This window comes from Pipistrellus hanaki, assembly GCF_964339955.1.
Source record: "Pipistrellus hanaki genome assembly, chromosome: 14".
NCBI lineage: Eukaryota > Metazoa > Chordata > Mammalia > Chiroptera > Vespertilionidae > Pipistrellus > Pipistrellus hanaki.
This window is the reverse complement of record NC_140516.1, coordinates 50,832,945-50,857,107: the sequence shown is the minus strand read 5'-3', so window position 1 is coordinate 50,857,107 and position 24,163 is coordinate 50,832,945. Positions and strand designations below refer to the sequence as shown.

At 58.5% G+C, this 24,163-nt stretch overlaps 1 protein-coding gene across 1 annotated transcript in view; it reads right to left on the bottom strand.

Moving 5' to 3' along the window:
• Window positions 1-315: 315 nt before the first annotated feature.
• Window positions 316-24,163, bottom strand: part of TCERG1L (transcription elongation regulator 1 like) — a gene marked incomplete at its 5' end in the record, with an annotated part of 77,783 nt that continues 53,935 nt past the window's right edge. The window contains 8 exons of the mRNA XM_084904398.1: window positions 316-1,122; window positions 2,040-2,158; window positions 4,322-4,411; window positions 12,218-12,353; window positions 14,562-14,631; window positions 19,811-19,965; window positions 20,434-20,522; window positions 23,311-23,402. Coding sequence (XP_084760524.1) covers window positions 966-1,122; window positions 2,040-2,158; window positions 4,322-4,411; window positions 12,218-12,353; window positions 14,562-14,631; window positions 19,811-19,965; window positions 20,434-20,522; window positions 23,311-23,402 — 908 coding nt within the window. The 3' untranslated portion in view covers window positions 316-965. The remainder of the gene's footprint in view (window positions 1,123-2,039; window positions 2,159-4,321; window positions 4,412-12,217; window positions 12,354-14,561; window positions 14,632-19,810; window positions 19,966-20,433; window positions 20,523-23,310; window positions 23,403-24,163) is intronic.

The window sequence follows — 24,163 nt, the reverse complement described above, 5'->3', positions numbered from 1 at the left end:
TGAATAGATGGGTGCGTCATCACGCAAAGAACACGTTCATTATCCGGGGTTTTATCTCGCGTCGCTGCACGTTGGGAAGGGGGAGTTTTGTTTGGGTAGGATAGAAAGAGCCCACCTGTGCCGTCATACATGTTTTTGGGAATGTCTCCAAACAGAGCACCGTCAGTCACCACACCATTTTGCTGCTTGAGGTTGCGTGGGAAGACTCGGCCACACAAACACCATTGGTTTAAAATATTTATTAATTTAAAAATCTTAGATTTTTTTTTTTCTATACAAAGATGATGAGAAAAGTCCCATGCACACTCTGGGCATACAATAAAAATAACTCAAACGTTATTGGATGGTTTTGTACAAAATAATTCTGTCTCGGTGGGACCTCCGACAGGCAGTGCAGCCCCCTCTCCGGGCCGGATGCCCTGGGGGTATGAGGTGATTACCCTACGACATCTGGGGGTGCCCCCCACCCCCGTCCCTGTGCCCTGGTGTTCACGGATGTCACTATGACGAATGATAAAGGACCCTATTGCTACTACGCAGGAAACTAGACGGAGACGTGAGGACACTTGAGTGAGGCGGGCCCCGGCTCCGGAACTCCTGGGGGACCCCCCCCAGCCCCGCAGGAACTCACAGAGGGGTGCAGGGGAGTGGCAGAGCGTCGGCTCACCTCGGGGTGGTTTCAGACGGTGCCCGCTCCTGCCCGGTTACCAACCTGCAGTGGGTTTAGCCTCTGTGTATATTACAAGTCATTTGCATAATTGAAACAACCAAGGGATCCACATGGCATGGCAATTAGAAATGCATCCAACTCTGCACCTTGTACAAAAAGCTTCAATATGAAACAGTAATCCTCTGAGGACTGAGCCGGCCCGGGAGGCCCTCTCCCCGCCCCCCGCTCAGCCTGGGCCTGCCCCACCGCCCTGCCCCTTCCCGCAAAGCTCAGTCTTATTGCATTGTCCGCACACTCATCTCATCTTCCGCAGCCTGAGTCTGTTTTCCTTGTCCCGCTTCTTAAGCGTAAGGATGAACTGGTTGAAAAAGTGCTCTTGGTCCTTCCTTTTCTGAACGAGTCGAAACCTCTGGTCCCGGCCGTACTTCTCGGCAAACTCCTTAAACGTGGTCCTGAAAAGCAAGAGGGCCATGGCGAGCCCTGTCCTGAGCCGAGTCCCGGAACCGTGCCCGCCGGCCGTGCCCGAGAGGGAAGGCGCCCCTTCCCCCAGGGCCAGCTGCAGGGCCAGGGGAGCGGGGAGTTTGGGGATCAACAGGCTAGAGGGAGTAGCTCTGGGCCTCCAACAGCTGACCAGCCTGCTCCCCACACTGGACTACTCCCTCTGGGGCTGGCAGGGTCCTGGCCTACTTTCACTTGCAGACTGACCCCCCTCCCCCCATGGGCACATCCAATGGCCTCCAGCAATGAGCCTGCCTTCCTGCCTCTCCGACCTTGCTCTGAGCACACTACCTCCCACCGGTCTTGGTATCTGCTGTTCCCTTGCCTGGCACACCCTTCCCTTATGTCTTCACTCATCATTAGGCGTCAGGCCAACCATGTTTTCCTCGAGAAAATGCTCCCTATCCGGAGGGTCAGGGACCTGTGCGTGGCTCTGGCATGACCTCCGTCAAGGTTACGACCTCCGTAAGCCTCCATCCTGCCGTTTTACCCGACCCTCCCTCATGGGGAGGAAGCGCCCTATTGGCTGTGCTCTCCACTGGACATCCTGCAGTCCGGCCCTGTGGCCGGGTGCAGTGAGCACCCCGAAATTGATGGCCTGAACCCGGAACTGCCAGGCCAGAGAGTCCTGTGAGGTCCCCGGAGATGGGTCATGGGCCTGGACCTGGAGCTCAGGAGCAGTGACAGCTACGGAGCGGCCGAGGCCCAGGGGCCGTGTGCAGGCGATCAGACCTGCCTCCCTCGGAGCCTGGCGGGGCGCTGGCCTGAGCGGGTAGGGCTCCTGGGGTGCAGGGGAAAGCTCCGCCTTGGTCCAGGGGGCACCTCTAGCCTTCCCCCCCCCCCCCCATTTCTGGCATATTTCTCTCCATACCTGGGCGACACCTTCGACTCCTCCAGGAGTTTTCTGAATTCTTCTTTGGCTAGCAGCAGCTTGCTTTTCTTTTCCTTGTACTCCTCTTTTATCCTTGTCTTGACGAACTGTTCAAATATCTGCGAGCACACACGAGAGAAAAGTATGAGGGGGTTGCGTCTCAGACATGCAACCGTGTGTCTCAGACACGACACGGGACAGCAGGCCTGGAGACGACCCCGTGAGGGGTCCCTGCCCAGGGCCCCGCCTGGGTTCCCCGGGAGGCAGAATGCGGCCGCTGCAGGCACCATCCCTGACACCAAATCGCCCGGGGTGATGCTGTGGAGAGCTGCGGTGTGGACGCCCAGCCCTGCGGCCCCCACGAGTCTCCTCTCGGGTCTCGGAGAGCAGCCTGCAGCCCCGCCAACTCTCACATCACAGCCGGAAACGCGCAGAGGACGCACTCTGTTCTAGTCCGTTCTTATGGCCATTGTCTTTGAGCCAGTGCGGCCCCTGGTCCCGCCCACTCTGGCCTCCAGAGAGACCCCCCGGTGAGTGTGGGCTCAGGGACCCCTCTCCCGGGGTGTCACGGAGCCTCCAGGTCACCGGGGTGGGTCCTCAATGCGGACAGGACCGAGAGGAGACCTGACCTGGACACCGGCTGCCCGAGTTTGACAGGCGGTGTGTTTGGAAGCCCCACCCGCCCTGGGAGGCAAATCCCTTCAGGAGCGGGGACGGTGTCCCTGGGGCATTGGGTGGCCCGCCCTCCGGCAGGTTCAGGTGGCTCGTGGTGCTGACATCAGGAACAGGGTCGTTCCAGAGGCTAAAGCCACAGCGGGCAGAGCAGGGCGGTCAGGTGCCCTCCAAACCTCAGAACGTGACAAAGAGCATCAGCTGCAGGTGCGTGCGAAGACAACAAGATGAGTGAAAATCCCACAGGCGACCCTATCAGCCGATAAGGAGCAGTTCTGTGCTGTTCTACCCAGTGGCCCTGGCAGAGGGCGGACTTCCTGCCGAGGGGACCGGGACGGGGCTGAGGGGACAGGATGGGCTGGCGGACGCTGTGACCTATCTCTATTTCGGGATTCCATCCATCACAAGCTTCTGAGATTAGACACATGGGATGCTGAGCGCCCCCTGAAGACTCAGCAGCAGAGACATCCCGCAGGGGACTTAAAGGGACCAAGTCCCGATGTGACTGGCTTATCCCCTCGGCGGCAGGCGGTGCTGTAATCTCTCCGGCTGCCTGGTGTTTTAACTCACCCGGAGGTGAACGGGAGATAATGTCCAAACAGGAGCGTGCGGCCCCGTCCTGCCTGGGAATCCCACTCTATTGATTTCAAATCTGGAGAGAGAGCCGGGCCCTCCCTCTGCCCAGAGCCGTGTATCCACCTGATCAGTGCTCCGCTTCCCTCCCCCTGTGCTCGCCGCTTTATTTACACGGCTGCCACTTAATGCCGGAGGTTTTGTCCCTCCTTAGCAACCGGGCCGGCTGTATTCAGAGTGGGGTATGGCTTTTCCACAGAGACCCAGCTGGCTCTCGTCCCAGGATGGCGTGTTCCAGGGTAGCAAGGTGAAACGCCACGAGTTACCATAGAAACGGGTCTGTGTGCAGGCCCTTGACCCCTGCTCCCTGTCTAGGCTCACCCGCCTCCCCTCAGGCGCCCCGAGAGCCTCAGGGTTCGCCACGCCCACGCCGCTGACGGCAGGCCCCTCTCGGACTCCGAGTAGGGTACTTCCCTTCGTAAACAGGACTGTGTGTTTTGAGGGGGGCCCAGCTGTCCTCCCCCATCAGGTCAGCCTCAGCTCCACGCTTCCTAGGCTCTGCCGCCTCTCCCTGGGGTGGGGCGGTCTCTCCTGAACGCTGGCGTCTACCCTCTGAGGACGCCCGTGCCCAGTGCATCGGCTCCTTCCCTTCCTCCTCGGGCCTGGGGACCAAGCGCCAGTCCGTCAGGCCTCCCTGAGAAACATGCTCCAGGCAAGCTACCCGAGATCCAGCCCTGCCCTTTGTGGAGACGCCCATCCTTTACGTAGGGACACCGTTCCCTGGGGCAGCTCCCGTCTCCCCGTTCGTACCCCGGACCTTCCATCTCCCTAACGCGGGCGTCCGGGGCGAGCTCAGTACGCTGGTGACAGGACACCCTTCCTCCTCAGCCGCCACGCGCCGGCCACAAGCTCTGGGCTGGGGCACCGTCCACACCTCCCCTCTCCCCCGGCGACGGCCTCTGTCCGCCAGCCGTGCTCCCAGGAGGGTCATTCCGATGCCGCGTCCCCAGGCTGTCCCCCAGCCTTGCCCCCGGTACCTGCTTCCGTTCCTCAGAGTTCAGCAGGAGGTAGCGGGGATCGAACACGACCTTATGTAATTCTTTCTCCCACGTAGAAAACGCTGACACCTGCACGGGAGAGGCAACAGAGCCGCCGTCAGCACCTGTGCTGAGCCCGCAGCCCGCTGACAAGGTCACGGCCAAGGACAGCGGTCAGGGGCGGGATGCGGTGCTGTCTGAAAGTGTTAACTTCTAAGAAGTCAATGCTGAGAGCATTAGGAAGTTTCACATCTGCTCTCCTGACCCTATTTCTTCCCGGGACGTCTCTCGGGGCCACGAGTCTCTAACCCGAAGCCCTGTCCATCCTTGGAGCTGTGACACGCTGGATTGCCACAGCTTAGAGGGAGAAAGGGCACGCAGACCAGAGAGAGGCACAGCCTGCAAATAGTCTGAGTGGAGCATAATTTTCGTTGACTTTTCATTTTCCTTTATTGGTTGAGAGAGAGAGAGAGAGAGAGAGAGAGAGAGAGAGGAAGACAGAGAGATAGAGAGATAGAAACATGGACGAGAGAGAAACATAATTGATCCCCTGTCTCCTGCATGCCCCCTACTGGAGATCGAGCCCACAAGCTGGGCACGTGCCTTGACTGGGAATCGAACCAGTGACCTCTTGGTTCCGGGGTCGATGCTCAACCACTGAGCCACACCGGCCAGGCTTAGTTGATTTTTAACCCCCACTTAACCCTTTTTGAGGTGGGTTTTATTTTTTTCAACTATTTTATTTTGCAGTGGTTTAAGGTTTACAGAGAAGTCACAAGCATATTGCAAAGTCAGCATGGACCCCACATCGAGTTTTCCATATTGTCAACTTCTTCACATTCTCTCGATTCTTCTACAGGACTGCTCACAAAGCCCACACTGCACTCAGAGGTCATTCTCCCTTCCCACCTAGGAACCACGTGACACTTGGTCTGTCTCCTGTGGGCCCTGCCAGGACTCGCTGTCACATAGCTCACTCCACCAGTTTGCTGACCGTCTTCGGAGTTGTAGATGCGTAATAAAATACATTTTTAAAAAGTTAACAGTATATCATCCTTGCCTTTGACAGAATCCACAATCTGTGAATATTTGAGATGAGCCACATCGACAGCGACTATAATTTACGGCGATAAAACAGGTGTCGTCACATCTCTGGGCAGCCAAGCTAACCTCCTGCGGGACCTGAGCAGTCGAGAGGGGGTGCCCGGGCGTGGGGTCCAGGACGGAGGTGGGAGCCAGACAGCATGACATAGGGACTCTCAAGGCGGATGAAGATCGCCCCTTACGGAGTCCTGGGCCCCCAGGTCTGGTGCTGAGGCAGCAGCGGCTCTGGCTGGGCCCCGATACAGTCAGGCAGGAGGCGACGAGGATGAGGAGGGCGGTGCGGACAGAGGGTCACACGGATGCACACGGAGCCAGGACGGGGTTCCCAGCGGCTCAGAGGGGAGGCCCTGCCTCAGCTGTAACTGAGTGACATCTCAGTCCCGGGATCGCCTCTGATAAATGCCCCACCCCCAGGCCTGTGTCTCCACAGGTTGGACGGCAAGTCCCCCCGATGGGGCCTGCTGAGCGCTTCTTGGGGCCGTTCTCAGCCCCGAGGGGCCCCAGAGTTATGGGACGTGGCCCCCACTGTGGGCTGTGCTGGCCGGCGTGCCCTCACCCCTGCAGCCGCCCTCCTCTCCTGCTGCTGACGGCCCTCTGACGTCACCGTGTCTGTTCCGGTCCTTTGACGCCCTCTGACGTCACTGTGTCGGAGCGGCTGTCTGCTCCCGGCCGTTTCTCCAGCGGAGACACCAGAGCTGGCGTCTACAGCACGGGCACAGGAGGAGCGTCAGGGCCCACTGCCCACCCGACAGATGCCACCGCCAGAACGTGGCCACGTCGGGTAGGGCCAGAGGTCACCGTGGCGGCTGGCTGGCACGGCGTCCCTGGTGGCACCATCTGCACCTGCAGATGCCACGGCTGGAGGGAGGGAGGCGGAGGGAGGCTGCAGCTCAAGGTCGAAGCTGGTGCCGTCTGCAGCCCCTGGAACTGGCCCTTCCTTCCACAGCTGTTTCACCGCCGCTTCGTGGAAGCAGCCTCGTTTGGGAGCCCGGGGTGCTGTGTCTGCCTCCTGACCAGCCGAGCACTGAGCTGTCCGTTCAGAGGACAGAGTCAGGCCCTCACCAAAGCCCCCGGGGGGGGGGGGGGAGCAGGCCACAGGGCGGGGGCAGGTGCACAGTCTTGAGCACAAAGGAGCAAAGTCACGGATGAAATGGCTCCGCCTCAGTCGCAGCGTCACCAGAGCCCGTCCGAGCTCTGAGCAAAGGGCCGCGTGGCCGCCGGGGGAATCCGTTCAGAGGAAAATGGATTCCATTTAAGTAAAGTGTCTGAGAGGTCAGCTCCGGCTAAAGGTGAGAGCGTGTGAGTCCCTCAGCGCCCGATGCCGGCGACGGCCCCTCCGTCACCAGACCAGCCCTGGGCGGGCAGGGCGCCTGCGGGAGGCAGACGCTGCTTTTACCTTCAAAGCCAAGGCTATTTTGAGTCTCTGTCGATCCTTGGGTCCCAGAGCGGCCAGGACTTAAAGACGGGAGGACAGGCAGGAAGACGGCCAAGGACGCCTCGCCAAGTTCTGAATCGCAGGATCGATGGCCTGCCCCCGGGGGAGGGGGCAGGAGGGAGGGGGGTAGGCGCCGTCTGGCTCACTCAGTTACAGCTGAGGCAGGGCTCCCCTCTGAGCCGCTGGGAACCCCGTCCTGGCTCCATGTGCATCCGTGTGACCCTCTGTACGCACCACCCTCCTCACCTCGTAACCTCCTGCCTGACTATCGGGGCCCAGCCAGAGCCGCTGCTGCCTCAGCACCGGACCTGGGGGCCCAGGGCTCCGTAAGGGGCGGAGCTCCATCTCAAACAAAAACCCAGTTACTCCAGAAGCAAGTGTTTTTTAAGCAAATGTTATGGTCCCACATGCTGTGCTGGTGGGTGACCCGTGGGCCCTGGGCTTTCTCCTGCTGCCCACGCTGGCTGCCGGGTCTCAGGGGATGGACCACAGGCCTCGGGCGGGAGGAGCAGGCCTCTCTCACCTGGTGGAGGAGGCGCGGAAGCAGGTGCCGGGTCCTCAGGGCACCAAGGCCGCTAGGGGCAGGAGGACAAGACAGCCGCTTAGTCTCACAGGAGACCAGCGGCCCCTCAAGATGGCGCTTAACCATCCCTTTGGCCTGAGCACCCCTCGGCCGCCCCCCATGAGCCTCGATGCTGCCAATTCGGTTCTTGAGGAGCTGCCTGCCATCCTCGGCCCTCCCTCGCGTCTGCAGGCTCAGGCTGATCCGTAATTAGCTCTCACACCATTACCCTCTTATCCAATTTCCCGGAACGCTCCCCGCGTCTCCTGCCTCTGGCGCGGGCGCTCCTGGCAGTTACAGGCAGCGGGGGACGGACACCGTCCAGAAGGAAGCGGACAGGCTGGCGGGGGTGCCCTTGGCATGTCCTTGACAGTGAGACAGCGCCATCCTTTGAGTGTGTGGGAAGCAGCCCCGCGTCAGGGGCTCGGGCGCAGCCAGCGGACCCGGGAGGTGACTGCAGGCTCACAGAGACGGGCCCGGCAGGAGAAAGCCTCGGGTGGCCCAGGAGCCCTGGCAGGGGCCTGGAGAACGTTCCGGAACCTGCCTGAGATGGGTCTCCCAGGCACAGGGAAGTGGGGGTGTGCATCCTGGTCCCCATCCCTGCTGGGTTGAGCACGGCCCCCGGAGATGCTTAATCCTGAACGCAGAGGTGGCAGCGGTCGGCCTGTGGGAAGTCCCATGAGCCCGGGGGCGCCAGGTGAGGCAGTTTCCTGCAGGTAAAGCAGAGGGAAGCAAGGGGCCTGGGACACCCCGACGGCACCCCTCATCTGCCAGTGCTCACAGTATTTCACTAATTCAGGGTTGTTATTTTTTCTATTTTGATGGATAAATAAAATTTTAGGCTCTTATTCCACCATATACTTGGCTGACTTCATTGACTTGGGGGCTGTTCTCACACTCGGGGTCGTTGTACCCCATCCTAGAACCCGGGCCGTCTCCGAGGCAGACCCTGTCCAATGCTAACGGGGAGGGGGCTGCTGAAGAGCCACACCCCAAAGGCCAGGGCGGCCATCCGGGAAGGAGGAGCCACAGCAGAGAAGCCGGGAGGAAGCCGCAATCTGAGGACAAGAACAAGCAGGTCCCCAAAACCACCAACAGTGAATGCCAAGCTCCTGGCCGCCCGGCGCTCTCCGAGCGAGCCGGCCGCAGGGTCCTAGCACCTCCCTGTGCGAGTGAGCCTGCTTCACCACAAGCGGGGATGCGGGGCGAGGGCTCAAGGCTGCGGAGAGCACGCCCCCCAAGATCAGCCTAGAGCAGGGCAGGGGTGGGGGGGGGCCACCTGAGCATCATTCAGAACAGCCCAACGGGAGATGCACTAAATAAAGGAAATGCAGGATTTCTGAGCCCACAATTGGTGCCTCAACAAAAAAACGTCTTCTAAAAATGTATGCTAATATTTGTAAATGATTAAAAGGAGGAAACGGTATCCAAGTGTATCAACTAGGTAAACTATTAATGTTTAATATCCTGTATATTTAGAACATGAATGTTCAGCCGCATTTAACTATAGCATGGTTCACTGTTTGTTGTGCTGTGAGATCAAATGTTCATTCTGGATACTTTGAAACACTCTGTTATTAAAAAAAAGGCTGGGAGAAAATGTACCCAGTGAGTGTGCTGACTGTCTCCTAGGGTGGCATTTCAGGGGGACTTTTCTTATTTATACGCTTAATATTGTGCACATTTCCTATAATAAGCATGCGTTCCTTTATAGCATAACTTTATTAGCGGTGTTATGATGTGTCTTGTGAGATTCTGAAGCGTTGCCATAGGAACCGGAGGCAGAGAAGCTTCCCACAGAGCAGAGAGGCGCCCCGCGGAGCAGACGTCACGGGGCCCACATCGCTCCGCTCCCTCACGCCAGGGCCGCCTCCCTGCCCCCTGTCACCTGCACCGGAGGGCGGGTGCGCCCTCACAGCACGCGTGCTGGCCCTGTGCCACGACGGCCCCGGACGGCCACGTGGTTCACCCGTCACTCACAGGCAGGGCCCCCCTGCTGCGGGGGAGAAGGTGCCAGCTGCCCCGGCCCCCCAGACCCCCACAACGAGCCTCTGCTTCATTTGTTCCAACGTCACCCCGACAGCTCAGGCCGGTGGCTGTCTCCGTGCCGGTGGAGACTGGGGGCCGTCCTCATCCTAACACACTCGGAGCCAAACCCTGGGAGCCAAAGCCAGGGTCACCGGGCCTCCCAGAGGCTGCCCACGGCCGGGAAATGGGCCCAGGTCACCCACAGAGGGGCCCTGCGGGGACCCCGTGCACCTGCAGCCCCGAGTCCCCAGGTGGCTCCAGAGAGGCCGTTCCTTTCCTGGTTCCTGGGAAAGCCATACTTCCTTCTAAGGGACGCCTTGCCGAAGGAAGAAGGTCCCCATAAGGTGACCAGACATCCCGCTTTTGGCGGGACAGTTCCAGTTTTTAACAATTTGTCCCGTGTCCCACGGCGTTTTAAAAAAAATCCCGATTGTTGGAAAGACAGTCTTCTCCAACAATTGGGACTTTTTAAAAACGCTGCGGGACGCGGGACAAATTGTTAAAAATTGGAACTGTCCCGCCAAAAGCAGGACGTCTGGTCACCTTACCATAAATCGCTCTGAACGCATTGCCTGCGTCGGCGGGATTAGATGAGTAACACGCAGTTCAATCACACTGGCCCTCTGGACGCCGAGGTTTACAAGGAGGCTGTAGTGCGGTTCTCGGGGAAACAAAATAAAGACAGAAGCTTCCCTGGAGCCATCCATTCCGTGCTACAAGCCACAACGCGAGGGCCCCGCCCCCACCTCGAACCGGGCCCCTGTAAGCTGGACACCCACAGGGCCTCGCCTCACCGCGGACAAAGGCGATGGAGCACCGTGTTCACCACGCAGCTCGTGAGACAGTGACCTTTCTGCGCCTCATTGTGAAGCAGCTAGAAATCTGACGGGCTCGGCTACCGCCTCCTCACGGGCACGAGTCCCTCACGGACTCCGCCGGCCTGTTTTATAAAGTCAGAGTCGTAAACAGCGGCCTTGCTCTGTGCCATCGGCAGTCACTCCGGCGGTCTTCGCTGCCCGGGGCTGCGTGGGGGCTTCCTCTGAGCCGCTCGGGAGGCCTGAGGTCTGGGCTCGGGCTCCACCGCAGCCTCTCTCCCCGGGAACCCACCCCTGGGCTGGGGCTCCCCTTCGCCACGGCCCATGCTCACGGGGAGGATCTGAGGCCGAAAGGAGCCTCCCGCCTGCGTGAGGCTGGGATGCTCTGGGAATCCCATTAGGAAAACCGCTCCCCCAAGGCTCCTGGGATCCACTCCCAGGTAAACGCAGCGGCCAGCGCCCCCGGGAAGGGAGGGGGGTCCCTCGGGCAGCCCTGAGCTCATGGGGGTCAGTGTGATGCGGTGACGGTGAATCAGGGCTGGTGGCTTTCCAAAGCAAAGAGATGAAAGCGTGGGTCTGAATAAGATGGAGCCTCGAGAAATGCCGGAGGCCCCGGCGCTCCAGGAGCTGTGGCTCACTCAGTGACTGGGCAACTGGAAGGGAGGCAGGGCATCAGACGGCGGCCGGGGCAGGGGCAGCGGGCAGGGCCAGGAAAGGGACTCCGTGCCAAGAGTGGAAGGAGGAGCGAACAGGGTGGCCACCACAGCTGGTGACCCATAGTGACCTTGGGTACTAGCCTCCAGGTCCGTCAGGCCAGTCTGATGGCCCCAGAGGACCAACTCCCCTGGGTGGCAGGGAGGCGTCTCCGTCTCCATGGGCCTTGCACGGCTGACCTCCCCCGGGACTTCCAGAGAAAGGGCGGGCAGATGGCTGAGCGGGAAGGGGCAGGACGCCAGGCGCACCCCGAGCCCCGCCCTTGCCCCTGTTCTCTTCTTCCTGGTCGGAGGGACCACACCCCTTTCTAAAATGAATGGGTAGCTTCATAGATGCATCTAGTTTTAAAGACACGTCCTTAAAAAACAAAGAGCAACCTCCACCCACCAGGACCTCCTCCCGCGTGCCCCTGGCACGCCCTGTGGAACTGGGTGGCGTGCTCACTTAGGGAAACCCCTCGCACTGTGGCTTTCAGTTCCCGTGTCCCCGTTCCTTCCGAGTCCCCTGTGGCCCCGGCTGTGCTTTGCTGGGGAGTGAATGGTCGGTAGAGGGAGCGAGGGGAACATTCCAAGTCCTGGTGCAAAGCAGGGTGGGTCTCCGGGGAGAGTGGCTGAGAGAACCCCTTTCTGATTCTTGAGAGAGGGGGCCTTGTGTTCCCTGGTGCCCGCACTCCAGCCCGGCTCTGCAGAGCCCTGCTCAGAAGGCCGTTCTGGGGGCGCTCTCTTCCCAATGGCCCTGCACCCCAGTTCCCACTGCCCTTGCCCTGGGGTGCTGACTGTGGGGAACTTGCTTTGGAATCCCCAAGGTCACCGACAGCGCTCACGGCAATGACCCTCGCCCTTGGGGTCTGTGGCTGCCTGCGCGTTCAGTCCCATTGTGAAGAATTCCAATGGGCTCACCTCCTGTTTCAGCGTGTCCTCCACCCACAGGCCAGAGCGGGACATCACAGGCCCTGGGAGGGGACTCCATTATAACGTGTTTTCCCCCATTGAGTTCACATGGATGAGTAGCCAACCACAATGAGGAAATCTTAGAAACCAAAAGCAGTCCGGGGAACCCACAGCCGCGGAGACCCCACCTGGGTCAGGAAGCCCGGGTGTCCCTCGGGGAGGGGTGGACCCTGGCGCTGGCCGGGTGCCAGCAGGACTAACACAGACAGGAGCTTCCCGGACGTGACCTCCGTGCCTGGGGGACGGGATCGAATCCCGGCCCCGAGAGCCGCCGGCGCAGGTGCTCACCCCTCTCTCCAGCAGCATGTCTCGGAAGTGGGTCACCCGCTCCTCCAGCGGCAGGAGGATCTGGGGCGGCAGCGTCCTGGCGCCCTTGTCCTCTCGCTCCGCCTCCTCGGGGCCGGGGCTCACGTGGCCTTCGGTCCTTCGGGGCACAAGACACAGTGGGTTAGACGCCCCCCATCGCGGCCTGCAAAGCCCTCGGAGGAACTCTTCATCAGCAAAGACTCTTGTTCTCGGGAAACTCGTTTTAAATCCGGTGCAGCCACACCCGCGGAGCTGGAGGCGTCAGCTCTCGCCACGCAAACCGTGTTGTTGCATTTCGGGCAGAAAGCTGAGACCGAAGCCCTAGCGGATGGGCAGCCGGAGGGGCTGGTGGAGGGGCACCGGAGGCCGAGCAGCCGCGGGCCCACGGAGGAGGAAGCCGAGGGTCACCGCCTCGCACAGCATCGGAGTTCACACCTGGCTCCGTTTTTCAGGGAGAGGCCTCGGGTCTGTACAAACGCATGGAGGACGGTTATGGCGAAACCGTTTTGTCTCCCTTTAGGGTGTGGCCCGTGTTGTCCTGAGTTCTAACCCAAAACAGAGACTTCAGTGGCAACAGGGAGACCGGGACCCTAGGGTTTGGTGGGTAAAGTCCCTCACGCAGTCACATTTGGGCTTTTTGTTGCTGTTAATACTCACTTGAGGATATTTTCCCATTGTTTTTTCGTTTTGTTTTGTTTTGTTTTGTTATTTAGTGGGGGTTTTTTAGAGAGAGTAGAATAGAGGGGGAAAGACAGAGAGACACATCGATTGGTTGCCTCCCACATTTGCCTTACCAGGGCCAGGGATGAAGCCTGCAACCTAAGTACGTGCCCTTGACTGGAATCGACCCTGGCCGACGCTCTATCCACTGAGCCAAACCGGCCAGGGCGTGTCCGGACTTTCTGAGGTACGTCTAACACAGGGCTGGCCCCGGGTGACCTGCTCCTGGGACGCCGGGCAGTGTCCGGAGACATCTGTGGTGGCCACACTGCAGAGGTGCTCCCAGCTCCCAGGAGGGGAGGTCAGGGGTGCCGCTGACCCTCGATGCACAGGACAGCCCTCCTGGGGGACGGTGCGCCCTCCTGGGGACTCTCAGGGCGCCGGGGAGTCTGCATGCTGCATTTGGGAAGGACGAGATGGGGCCATTCAAGGTCATAAGGTCACTTAGGGCCAGGACCAGGTGTGTCGCCCTCCAAGTTCATGGCCTTCCTACCCTGTCCGTCCAGGGCATTGTGAGCATCCATTAGACCAAGGGGGGGGGGGGGGTGAGGCTGCTAAGCATGTTCTGTGTCTCACAGGGTTTTCACGCACGAGGGCAGCGATAGGGAAGAACCCTCCTAATGCAAAATGCGCCAAGAAAAGAAACGATTGCTCAGCCCATTAGGAAACCTTATTTATACACCAACTATTCCGGGAGAGCGCACCAGCTTTGCTTCCCAGGCGATGGTGCGGAATTTCGAAAAAAGAAAATTACCAGTGGATTTGCAATTGTGTATTCCAACGAGTATAATTAGGATTTCTTCGTAATCGATTTCCATTGGTTAAAAATAGAAGTGTGGAGACGAGACTCGCACGGTTGTAACTTGAAAGGAGATGAATAGGGGCGCCGGGAGCTCGGCGCCGACCTGCCGCTCACGCTCACCCAGTGAAACGTGGCTCAGAAGCTGGGGCCTCGCGGCCGAGCTCTCGGTTCCGTCAGAATGGGCCAAAGGCAAATGCGAACTTGCTGAATAGATTTTAATATTCTCGTGGCTGAGTGACTTTGGTGCCATCCACTAAACGTAAGTTCGGATAGTTTTCATAAAGCTAGTTCTGGCCATCCTGGTCCCCATCCTGGTCCCACACTGCCTGGGTACCCGCTCCATCCTGGCCGAGGGGGTGGGAACGGTCTCTCCTGGGGAAAGGGCTTCCCTGAGCCCCCATTCCCCAGGCTGACAGGAAGCCCCATGGGGTCAGCTCACTCAGGCGCCACCTCAAGCTCCTGCCGCCTCCTTGGACAAATGGAAACCCCGAGATGGAGGGGGAACTGCTTTGCCTCAAATCCCAAAGCAAGCGAGGCAGAGCCTGAATGCCCACCCAGAGCTGTCAGACCCCAAACCCACCCCTCCCCCAGCGCAGGGCTCCGCCCAGCCCCTGGACGCCCCCGTCCACTCCTCCAGGCTCCAGAGGCCAGGGCCCCCGAGACTCCTGCCCCCTCATGTCATCGCTGAGAGGACCCTTAAACCTCTGGTTAGTGTGGAACCCCCGCTTTGCTCGGCCAACAGAGCCCCACGGCCCCTTTAATTCTCCGCGGAGGGAAGAGCGGAGGGGAGGGCGGGACACCTACCGGTTCCTCTTGGTCTTCACGCTCGGGTCTTCCCGGCCGTCCTCGGAGCCCGCCCCGTCGCCGTGCTCGCCTGGAAGAAAGGCGCGTCAGGACGGAGGACGTCAGCACTCTGCCCCGCAAACCTCCAGCGGCTTCCCTGCGGCCTCATCGGCAAACTGGGCAGACGCCCCTCCGTGAGGACCTCCAGCCCTGCGGCCAGGTCCTCCAGGAGCGCGTCCTTTCAGGGCCGCCGAAGAGAAACCCCCTCCCTTCGTGGGACAAGTGGTCCCAGCCCGCCACCGGGGCAGCAGGCCCTCCGAGGGGCCAGGGGACGGAGATGAAGGTGGGTGTCCACCCCCTCACCCCTGCCCTTCCATTCCACGTCTGCCTGGCGTCCCTGTGCGTGAACCCCCAATCCCGGCCCCTCCGCTTGCCTACCGCGATGGACGGATACTCAGATTTCTCCCGCAAGCCGCCTGCCCCTCAGTGCTGGCTCCACGTCCACCTCAAAGAGCCAGGCTGACTGTGAAGACAGCGCCCCTCCTCCCACCCCGAGAGGGTCTGCTCCCTAAATGTCTGAGGAGCTTTGGGAATGGCAAAGTGAAATGGGCTGAGACTGGTTTGGCTCAGTGGATAGAGCGTCAGCCTGTGGACTGAAAGGTCCCAGGTTCGATTCCGGTCAAGGGCATGTACATTGGTTGCTGGCACATCCCTGGTGGGGGGTGTGCAGGAGGCAGCTGGTCGATGTTTCTCTCTCATTGATGTTTCTAGCTCTCTATCCCTCTCCCTTCCTCTCTGTAAAAAAAATCAATAAAATACATATATTTTTTAAAAAGTGAAATGGTGCCTGGATGTTTCATATTTGCCTCCAGAAGGAAGAGAGGACAAATGAACATTAGGACTTCCGTGTTGTGTTTTGAGTTATTGCATCCCGTCCTGTCTACAAAGCGCCCACCTGTGTCCCCTGCTTCTGGGGAGAAAGACAGGCAGGCAATGGCTCCAGATGGAACCCAAGGTAACTCCCACCTGTGGGCTCACGGGACGATCTGGGCACCGTGAAGGTGGGCGAGGCTGAGAGTGGCCTTTGGCCGGTTAAAGGCATTCAGTGCTTCTGTGGCTTGTGAGCGTGTGGACTTACGGCGGGCTTATGGGGATGGAGCCCGGCATAGGCCGAGGAGCATCTGCACCCTCCACACGGAAGAGCCGTAATAGCCGAGCACCCCGCCACGTGGAAGGGACGCGTGCGAGGGCTGGCGCCTTCCATTTCACTTTCGCTCCCAAGCATTTATTCTCAGCTAACAGCACGGCTGCGAGAGCCATAAAAAATCTGGATGCTCTGCGAGATAATTAGAAAATAATTCAGGCCTTCGCCTTAATCTTTCAGCCCTGCTCGCAGAGAGAAAAAAGGGCCCTTTCCTGACCTGCTGAATGATGGGCAGCTCAGTTCTGCGGGCAGCCCTGTCTGCTGCACCCCGAGCTGCCACACAACACACTCTCAGCTCCCACTTCAATGCCTGCTGAGCACCACGATGCATGCATGCACCCACACACACAAAAACACACACACGTGCACACACATACACACATGCCTACACGCACACAGGCATACACATGCCTGCACACACACCTCTAAACCTAATAGCAGCTAAATGTGGCAGTTTGGTTTTTTTTTAATTGATTTTGTACAGAGAGGAAGGGAGAGAGATAGAGAGTTAGAAACATTGATGAGAGAGAGTCATCGATCAGCTGCCTATTGCATACCCCCTACTGGGGATATGCCCGCAACCAAGGTACATGCCCTTGACTGGAATCGAACCCAGGACCCTTCAGTCCCCAAGCTGACACTCTATCCATTGAGCCAAACCGGTTTCGGCTAAATGTGGCAGTTGTTTTATAGAATTCATTTATTTTGCTTCCTCTTGAAAAATAGTGGCCATCAACTGGAATGCTGGATTGTTCCATCTCAGACCAGAAACAGGCATTACTACATTCAGATCTATAATAGTTAGCAAAATCTCCACCAATCACAATCGCTCCTGGAACTGGTTCTTATCGTCATTAGGGTCGAATGGTCTAATGAGTCCTGATGGATGACCAGCCAGGACACAGGCTGACGGCTGAAGGTCGCCAACGCTGCTTGGTAATCCCTGCTTATCCTCCAGAGCGCCTCCTGCCTTCATTCCGCTGCCGGCAAAGCAAGGTGGGTGGGTCTCCGGAAATTAGAAGCTGTGCATTCAAATGTCAATTCTACCCGGCAACAGGAAGTGGAGAATCGAGGTCACCGGAATAGCTTTAAGATTCAGGTTTTAAAAATTACTGGTTTAAGAACATCTCTCTTAAAAGAGAAAGCAAGGGTAAAACTTTCGTGACGACACGTAACTGTATTATCCCCCATCTATCTAGGCAGAGTAGTTAGAGCCACGGGAACAAGTGGATGGAAGACAGAAACACCTTAATACATTGAAGCTGGGTTCACTGGTTGTTCCTGGTTGTGTTTGTGGGATCTGAGACTCCATTCTCCCCTTTTTTAGTATACAATGAGACGAGTAGTCTAGAGCAGTGGTCAGCAAACTGCGGCTCAAGAGCCACATGCGGCTCTTTGCCCCCTTAAGTGTGGCTCTTCCACAAAATATCAGTACCCCAATTAAGTTAATAACAATGTGCCTACCTATTTAGTTTAAGTTTAAAACATTTGGCTCTCAAAAGAAATTTCATTCGTTGTAGTGTTGATATTTGGCTCTGTGGACTAATGAGTTTGCCGACCACTGGTCCAGAGTGAAATGGAGCGCTGACCCAGGACCCGGTGATTCAGGTCCCTGTCATGACGTTCCTGAAACCAGGAGGCTCCCTGTGGAGACACCTCCACAACGAACCGGAAATCTCAGCCAGGGCCTGCCTGGCGGTTAGGAAATCAATCCACACACCACGAGCAGCCACCCACAGGAGCCAGCTGGGCCTTAAACCTCAGCCAGCCAGCCATTCCCTCTCGGCATCTGCCCCTGGCCCACCCGAGTCCTTCCCTGCGGGCGGGGCACTCCTAACCACTTCTGGTCCAGTGCTCCCCGGTTACAATCACTTTTGGTCACATAAACTGTGGAAATGAGTAGTGTGCCTCAGTTTATCTTTCATCACCATCCCTCCCCCCTCTGCGGTCCTCCTGAGCATTCAATGCATTCAACTGGCAGGCACCTCGGTGGGACGTGCTTCCGGTTCAGCTGGCCCTGGCCTGGTTTGTTCCAAATGAGAGAAGCAGGAGAGCGACTATGCATGGACTGCTAATGAGCCAGCTGCCTCCTCGTGGCGACTGACACCGGGGAAAATAAATAAATAAGCAAAAGCAGCACCCAATTATCTGCAAGAATGCAGGCTAAACAAGGAGCCAGGAGCCTGCCTGCGTGATCTGCCTTCCACCAGCAAATAAGACCACCGCCATGACGCACCTAAGGTTTCTCATGGCTGCGTGGTCTCCCAGCATTCCCCAGTGTGTGGAGATCTCCATCCCAGGCGGGGGGGGGCTTCAAGACGTGGCTTTCTACCAGGGTCTCTTGCTCCAGCCCTCGCTCAGCATGTTAAACATCCCTCTGAAAAATAGGTGCCAGGCCCTGGCTGGTTTGGCTCAGTGGATAGAGCGGCGGCCTGCGGATTGAAGGGTCCCGGGTTTGATCCCGGTCAAGGACACATGCCCATGTTGCAGGCTCCATCCCCAGTGGGGGGACATGCAAGAGGCAGCCAGTCAATGATTCTCTCTCACCATTGATCTTTCTATCTCTCTTCCTCTCATCATTGATCTTCCTACCCCTCTCCCTTTCTTTCTGAAATCAATAAAAATGAACATTTTAAAAAACAGATACCTGCTTATCAAAGGAGAAAACAATCCCTGACCCAATTTCTATTGCACCTGCAATCAGCTGGGGAGGAGGGGAGGGGCTCATCACCCCAACGTGGGCCTCTTTGGGATATGGAACACTTACATCTGGTTATTTTTAAGAAACAGAAGATGCAGAAAGAACTTTTCCCCCCTGATATTTAGATCGAGGCTCTGTCCAGGAAAGCCGCCACCTCCTCTTAACCACAGGCACTAAGAACTAAGTGTCACAGACAGAGGTGCCCGGTTACCAAACGCTGGCTTTTCCGTGCCCATGTGAGTGCCCTCCTGTCCTTCGAAGTCCCAACCACAACCCCACCCACCACCCTTCCTCTCCGTCTACAAATGGCGTGTAAACCTCCTCGGCCTGACCTGTCCTCGGGCCCCACATTCTTAGAGGACCCCACACGAACATTCACGAGAAATTTGGGACATTCTCTCCTGTTCGTCTGCCTCATGCTCATCTGATGGTTAGCCCGGCCAGAACTGAGCGCGGTGGGAGGAAAATCGTTTTCTCCTCCCCCACACGACTGAGGCTTCACAGATTCGGTTCATTGGGCACCCAGAACGCGCCTCTTTCCGCCTCCGTGGGCTCCAGCAGTCTGGAGAACGTTCTCATTATATTAAGAGAAACAAACATATTAGATTTGTCATCGCTCCATCCAGAAAGACAGCCACTGGCTTCCCGGGAGCAGTGGCTTCCACTCGGCGCTGCGAGAATGTCAGGATTGTAGAAGCCCCTCTCTGACGTCAGACAAAGGCTCTGGGTTTGACGGAAAGAGCGGGCCACTGCCGTCTGTGAGCCCCGGATCAGCAGAGACAGAACTGCCATTGCCAACCCAACGAAACACCCACAAAATCAAACAAGACCCCCTCCTTCAAGGGGCCACGCGTCTGTTTGTCAGGTCAGCCCAGAGCTGACCTCAAGTGCCCCCACCATGTGGCCCAGGAACTGAGGGAGGGGCTCGCCCAGCGCAGAGCTAATAAAAACGTGGGCGGTCTAACCGGGAAGATCCAGACTGAAGATGCAGAATGTTATCCCAGGGCCCTGGGACTGACCGCTGGCCCCCTGCCCCGCCCCCGGGCCCCTCGCCAAGCACGTGGGCCTCTCCAGGGGGGTCCGAGAGCCACTGAGACAACAAAATGCTGCCTAATGCCCAGGCGGGAAGGACGCGTGGAGCGGCGGAGGGATGGAAGACCTGCTCTGGGTTAAACACTAACACAGGGAGAAAGCCAGATGTTTCTGCAGAAAGTGGCCCAAGAGCACCATTACAGATTCTGAGCACCAAGCACGCTTCCTTCGAAGTCAGGGTCCCCCACCGCCAGGATCGGCACCTCCCCGCCCACTCCCTGGGACGCCCGGCCCGGACACGCACACACGGGCCCGCGGGCGGCCCGCGCTCACCGGCCGCGGCCTCCAGCTTGCGCTTGTGCGGCGGGTCCTCGAGGATCCTGTCGAGGTCGCCGCGGTGCTCCAGGTCCTCAGGCTTCTCCCACACGGACAGCTGCATCGTGGGGTTGAAGAAGAAAACCCGGTCATCGCCCGTCCAGACCACGCACCTGTGCCAACGGAAAAGCCCCCCTGAGTGACAGGCGTTCACGCAGGGCGTGGAGGGTCTGCGGGTCGCCCCCGAAGTCCTCCCGGGGGTCTGGTTTCCAGAGAAAAGGGACCACCTCGCCTCCGACCAGAGCACATCCGGGGGAAAACCTGGCTGTCCCACGGGCCTCCGCTGAGGCCACCAGCCTGGCCTCCAGGGTCCCCCCTGCCGCCTGCCCTCTCCCTGGAGAACCGGGGGTGCTGAGACACCAGGAAGCACCCCCAATTCTTCAGGGAGAAAGGCTCCCAACCGGGAGGCCCCGACCTTCCCTACCAGGTGGACACTTTAATACCCATTGGCAGAACCGCGCCTGCCCTGCCAGGAGCTGCCGGTCCCTGTGTGAGCCCAGCCTCACCTGAGCGGCGTGCCTCTCTCCCTGGTGACAAGGCAAGGCGCTGGCCCCTTGCTCTCGGGGCTCGGGGCCTCTTACCAGGGGGAGCCGGGCACCGGCGTGGAGGCCACGGGTCTGCTGCCTTTGGCCGCGCTGTCCTCTCCTGTCACCAGGATCGGCGGGGGCTCCTTTCGGCGGGAAGAGAAGGAGAGCGCCGTTTTATGCTTTTATTCAAACACTCATCTTCAATGGCAGGCGAGTAAAGAATAACAAGTCTCCTGCAGACAGACCTGCCCACCGTGCCCGCGAGATAATGACCTGCTCTGAGCAGCGCAGCCGGAGGGGCCAGGCAATTAGGCTGCGAAGATGGAATTCGCGACACCGCGGAGCGTGGGGAGCGGCTCAGACACTTCGTCCTTAATTATCCCGAAGGAGCCACGCGTCTGCTCCCACAGGGGCGAGGCGGGCCAGCAGCCGGAGGCGGCTCCCGGGCGCCGGCAGTTCTCAGTGGCAGACAAGCCCGCCGGATTCATCTCCAGAAACAGGGTGACCCGGCGGCTGGAGTCACCCTGCCACCTACACGCTGCGGTCGGAGGCAGAGAAACCGAAAGCGGCGAAGGCCCTGGTGCAGCTGGGGCTGGCCCATCCCCGACCCTGGAGGGCAGGAGGCAGCGACAAGCCCCGTCCTTGCAGAGGCTGGCTGCGCCCTTGACCGTCCCCTCCTGGAGTTCCCCTGGGGCCAGAGGTCAAGGGGCGGGCAGTGTGCAGGTGGTTTGTGCACAGCCAGGTTTGAAAAACACCGTGTTTCTGTATCTCTATTTACAAAATAAAAAAGAGGCCGTGAACACCTAGAAGACAAGGGAGATTTATTTTCCCTAAACTTAAAAAGAAAAAGAAGGCCAGCAGGCGTGGCTAGCATCAACCTAGGAACCAGGAGGTCATGGCTAGCGTCCTGGTCAGGGCACATGCCCAGGTCTCAGGCTCGATCCCCAGTGGGGGGCGTGCAGGAGAACCAACGAGTGATTCTCTCCCATCATTGATGTGTCCTCTCCCTTCCTCTCTGAAACCAATTTAAAAAAACAATTTTTTTAAAGGAAAACCCAGGTGTCTGTAAGACCCAAAGGTGAGATAAATCTCCAACCAACTGCGCTCTGTCCACCCGTGGGCGACAGAGGGAGGCTGCGGCCTGTGGACACCGTCCACCCGTGAGCTGAGGACCAAGAGGCTCCTGTCATCCGGACCAGATGGCCGAGGAGGGACGAGAAGCCCTGAGGTGAAAGCGTTCCTGAGTGGTCTCCAGACGGGCACACCGGGCGGGGCGTCTGCTAACCCCCGGCAAGTCACCCCGGAGAGGAGGGGTCCTCCATGCAGGCACACGCCTCGGTGCTGTCCTGGGTCTCCCCTCGCCCCTCCATTCTTCGCGACAAGAAACTACCCCACGGAAACGCCTTGTCACGCAGGTGGCTGCCCCTCCGCGTATAAGCGTCGGAGCAATCTTTCTGGGAACTCCGGGGCGGAAGAACACGCCTTCGCTTCCTGTGATCCAAGGGGGCCGAGAAGCATAATTCACAGAACAGGGGGTGTTCTGAAGGGGTTGCATGGGAAAATACATTAAGACGGGCGTTTATATTACTAATCCAATTAGAAAAACGAGGGGAAGGTTCCATTAGGGGGCTAATTGAACAGTCGCAGCCCGATGAGGGGCTGCGGGGGTGGCAGACGATCCTGCTGATTACTCGGGGAAACACGGAGGCTGTGATTGGGAGGGGTGGACACTGAGGTTCGGGGCGCTGGGACCGTGAGCCGCTAATTGCCGAGGCCCGCGCCTTCCCCAGGCCCCTGCAGGTGACGGCTTCCCGTTGGTGATGAAAAATGGCTAATCACGGCGTCAGGCTCCCCTTCCACGCCGAGGCAATAAAAGTGAATTAGGCACGCAGAGCGGAGTGATAAAGGAAGTAGTTAAGGCCCTAGAAAGACTGATTAATAAACGTCACCCCGTACAGCTCGGCTCTCTCCGAGCGAAACCTTTCACGGAGGAACAAAACGTTCATGTGCACCGACATCCGGGATCCATTCACGCCGGCTCCTGGGCGCTGAGACGGGGCGGAGGCCGGGGACACCGAGGTGGTGCCTGGAACGCCCAGCCGCCGGCAGGAAGACCGGGGCCGTCACAGGCCGAGGCAGAGACCGCCAACCAGAGCCGAGTGGGAGGGAGTGTGAGCGAGGCACTGGGCGACCAGGGGCCTCCATCTGACAGGACGGGACAACATGAGCCCCATTGGGATTGTCAAAGGCAGCCACGACAGCGGAGCTCTGGGCTTCTTCACGTGGCGGCAGCGGGCCCCAGGCATTCGTGGTTGGCCCTGAACATGCCACTTGGCCATCGGGCAAAGAGAAGGTCTAAGACCAGAACGTGTTTAAAAAAAAAAAAAAAAAATGTGTGTGTGTTGCCAAAACCGGTTTGGCTCAGTGGATAGAGCGTCGGCCTGCGGACTGAAAGGTCCCGGGTTCGATTCCGGTCAAGGGCATGTACCTTGGTTGCGGGCACATCCCCAGTGGGGGATGTGCAGGAGGCAGCTAGTTGATGTTTGTCTCTCATCAATGTTTCTAGCTCTCTATCCCTCTCCCTTCCTCTCTGTAAAAAAAAAAAAACAATAAAGTATATATTTTTTAAAAATGTGTGTTGGTGTCTATAAACACCAACCCAGCCTTGCCCAAGGGGTGCCTGCTGCAGCTCAGCCACTCTGTGGGCACAGCTTCCCCTGAAATGGGGGACAAGAACACGGGATGGAGGGTCACACCCAGCGAGCTCTGCTCTCCCCGGGCTCTCTCCCAGGGTGTCCGCTGCAGTGTCTGGGGGTGACCGTCGTGCACAGGGACTGGCTGACCATCCATGCGCGGCGCCCCATGGGGAGGCCGGTGGGAAGGGTGTGCAGCCCAGGCCCCCCGACCGGGATCTCACGTCCTCAAACCGACCTTGTGTCCTTCTTCCCCGGCCGGGCTCCTCCTCTCGGCGCGCAGCATCAGGGCGGGAGGGCGGGGCGTGCGGACCCGGGCCCTGCTCTTCTCTGCGGGACCAAAACAGTCGGCGTTAGCATCCCATGGTCACGTCGGTTTGGTCTAAACAAGGATGTGTTTAACATTCAAAGAGTGGCTTTTTTAAAATTACTGGAACAAAGAACTATTGCAGACAAGTCTAAATGGGTCTAACTTGTCAAAACGATGCCCGGCCCGTGTGGCTCAGTTGTCACGGTTCCATTCCCAGGCAGAGAACATGCCCGGGTTGCCGGCTCCATCCCCAGTGTGGGATGTGCAGGAGGCAGCCGGTCAATGATGTTTCTCTCTCATCATTGATGCTTCTATCTCTCCCACTTTGAAATCAATAACAATATAAAAATTTTTAAGAAAAGAAAACAAGGCATGAGAAATATATCAGCATCTCCTAATTCGAAGAGTGATTCTGAAATTCAATCTAATTTTAGTTCAGTAATATTAACATCTCTGGGCCTCAGTTTCCTCATAAAACAATCTCCTAAATTCCTTCCCATTCTGGGATTCCGTGAGTGCACAGGACACCTGGAACTGTTTATAGCCCAAAGCAACACAAGACGGACACGGTGACCTCGGAGGGCCGGCGAGAACATTCTTCGTCCACATCCTGCTGGACACGGACTAGCCCCCAGGAGCAGGCAGGAGAGAGAATCCACCGTCCTGTTCTGAAAGCTACGTGGCCTCTGGCAGACTGTCCTTCGGAACCAGACCCCGACCCACAGACGGTCCGCACCGCGCCCTGGAGGTGCCGTCGCTCGGAGGGGCAGTGGGACGAGGA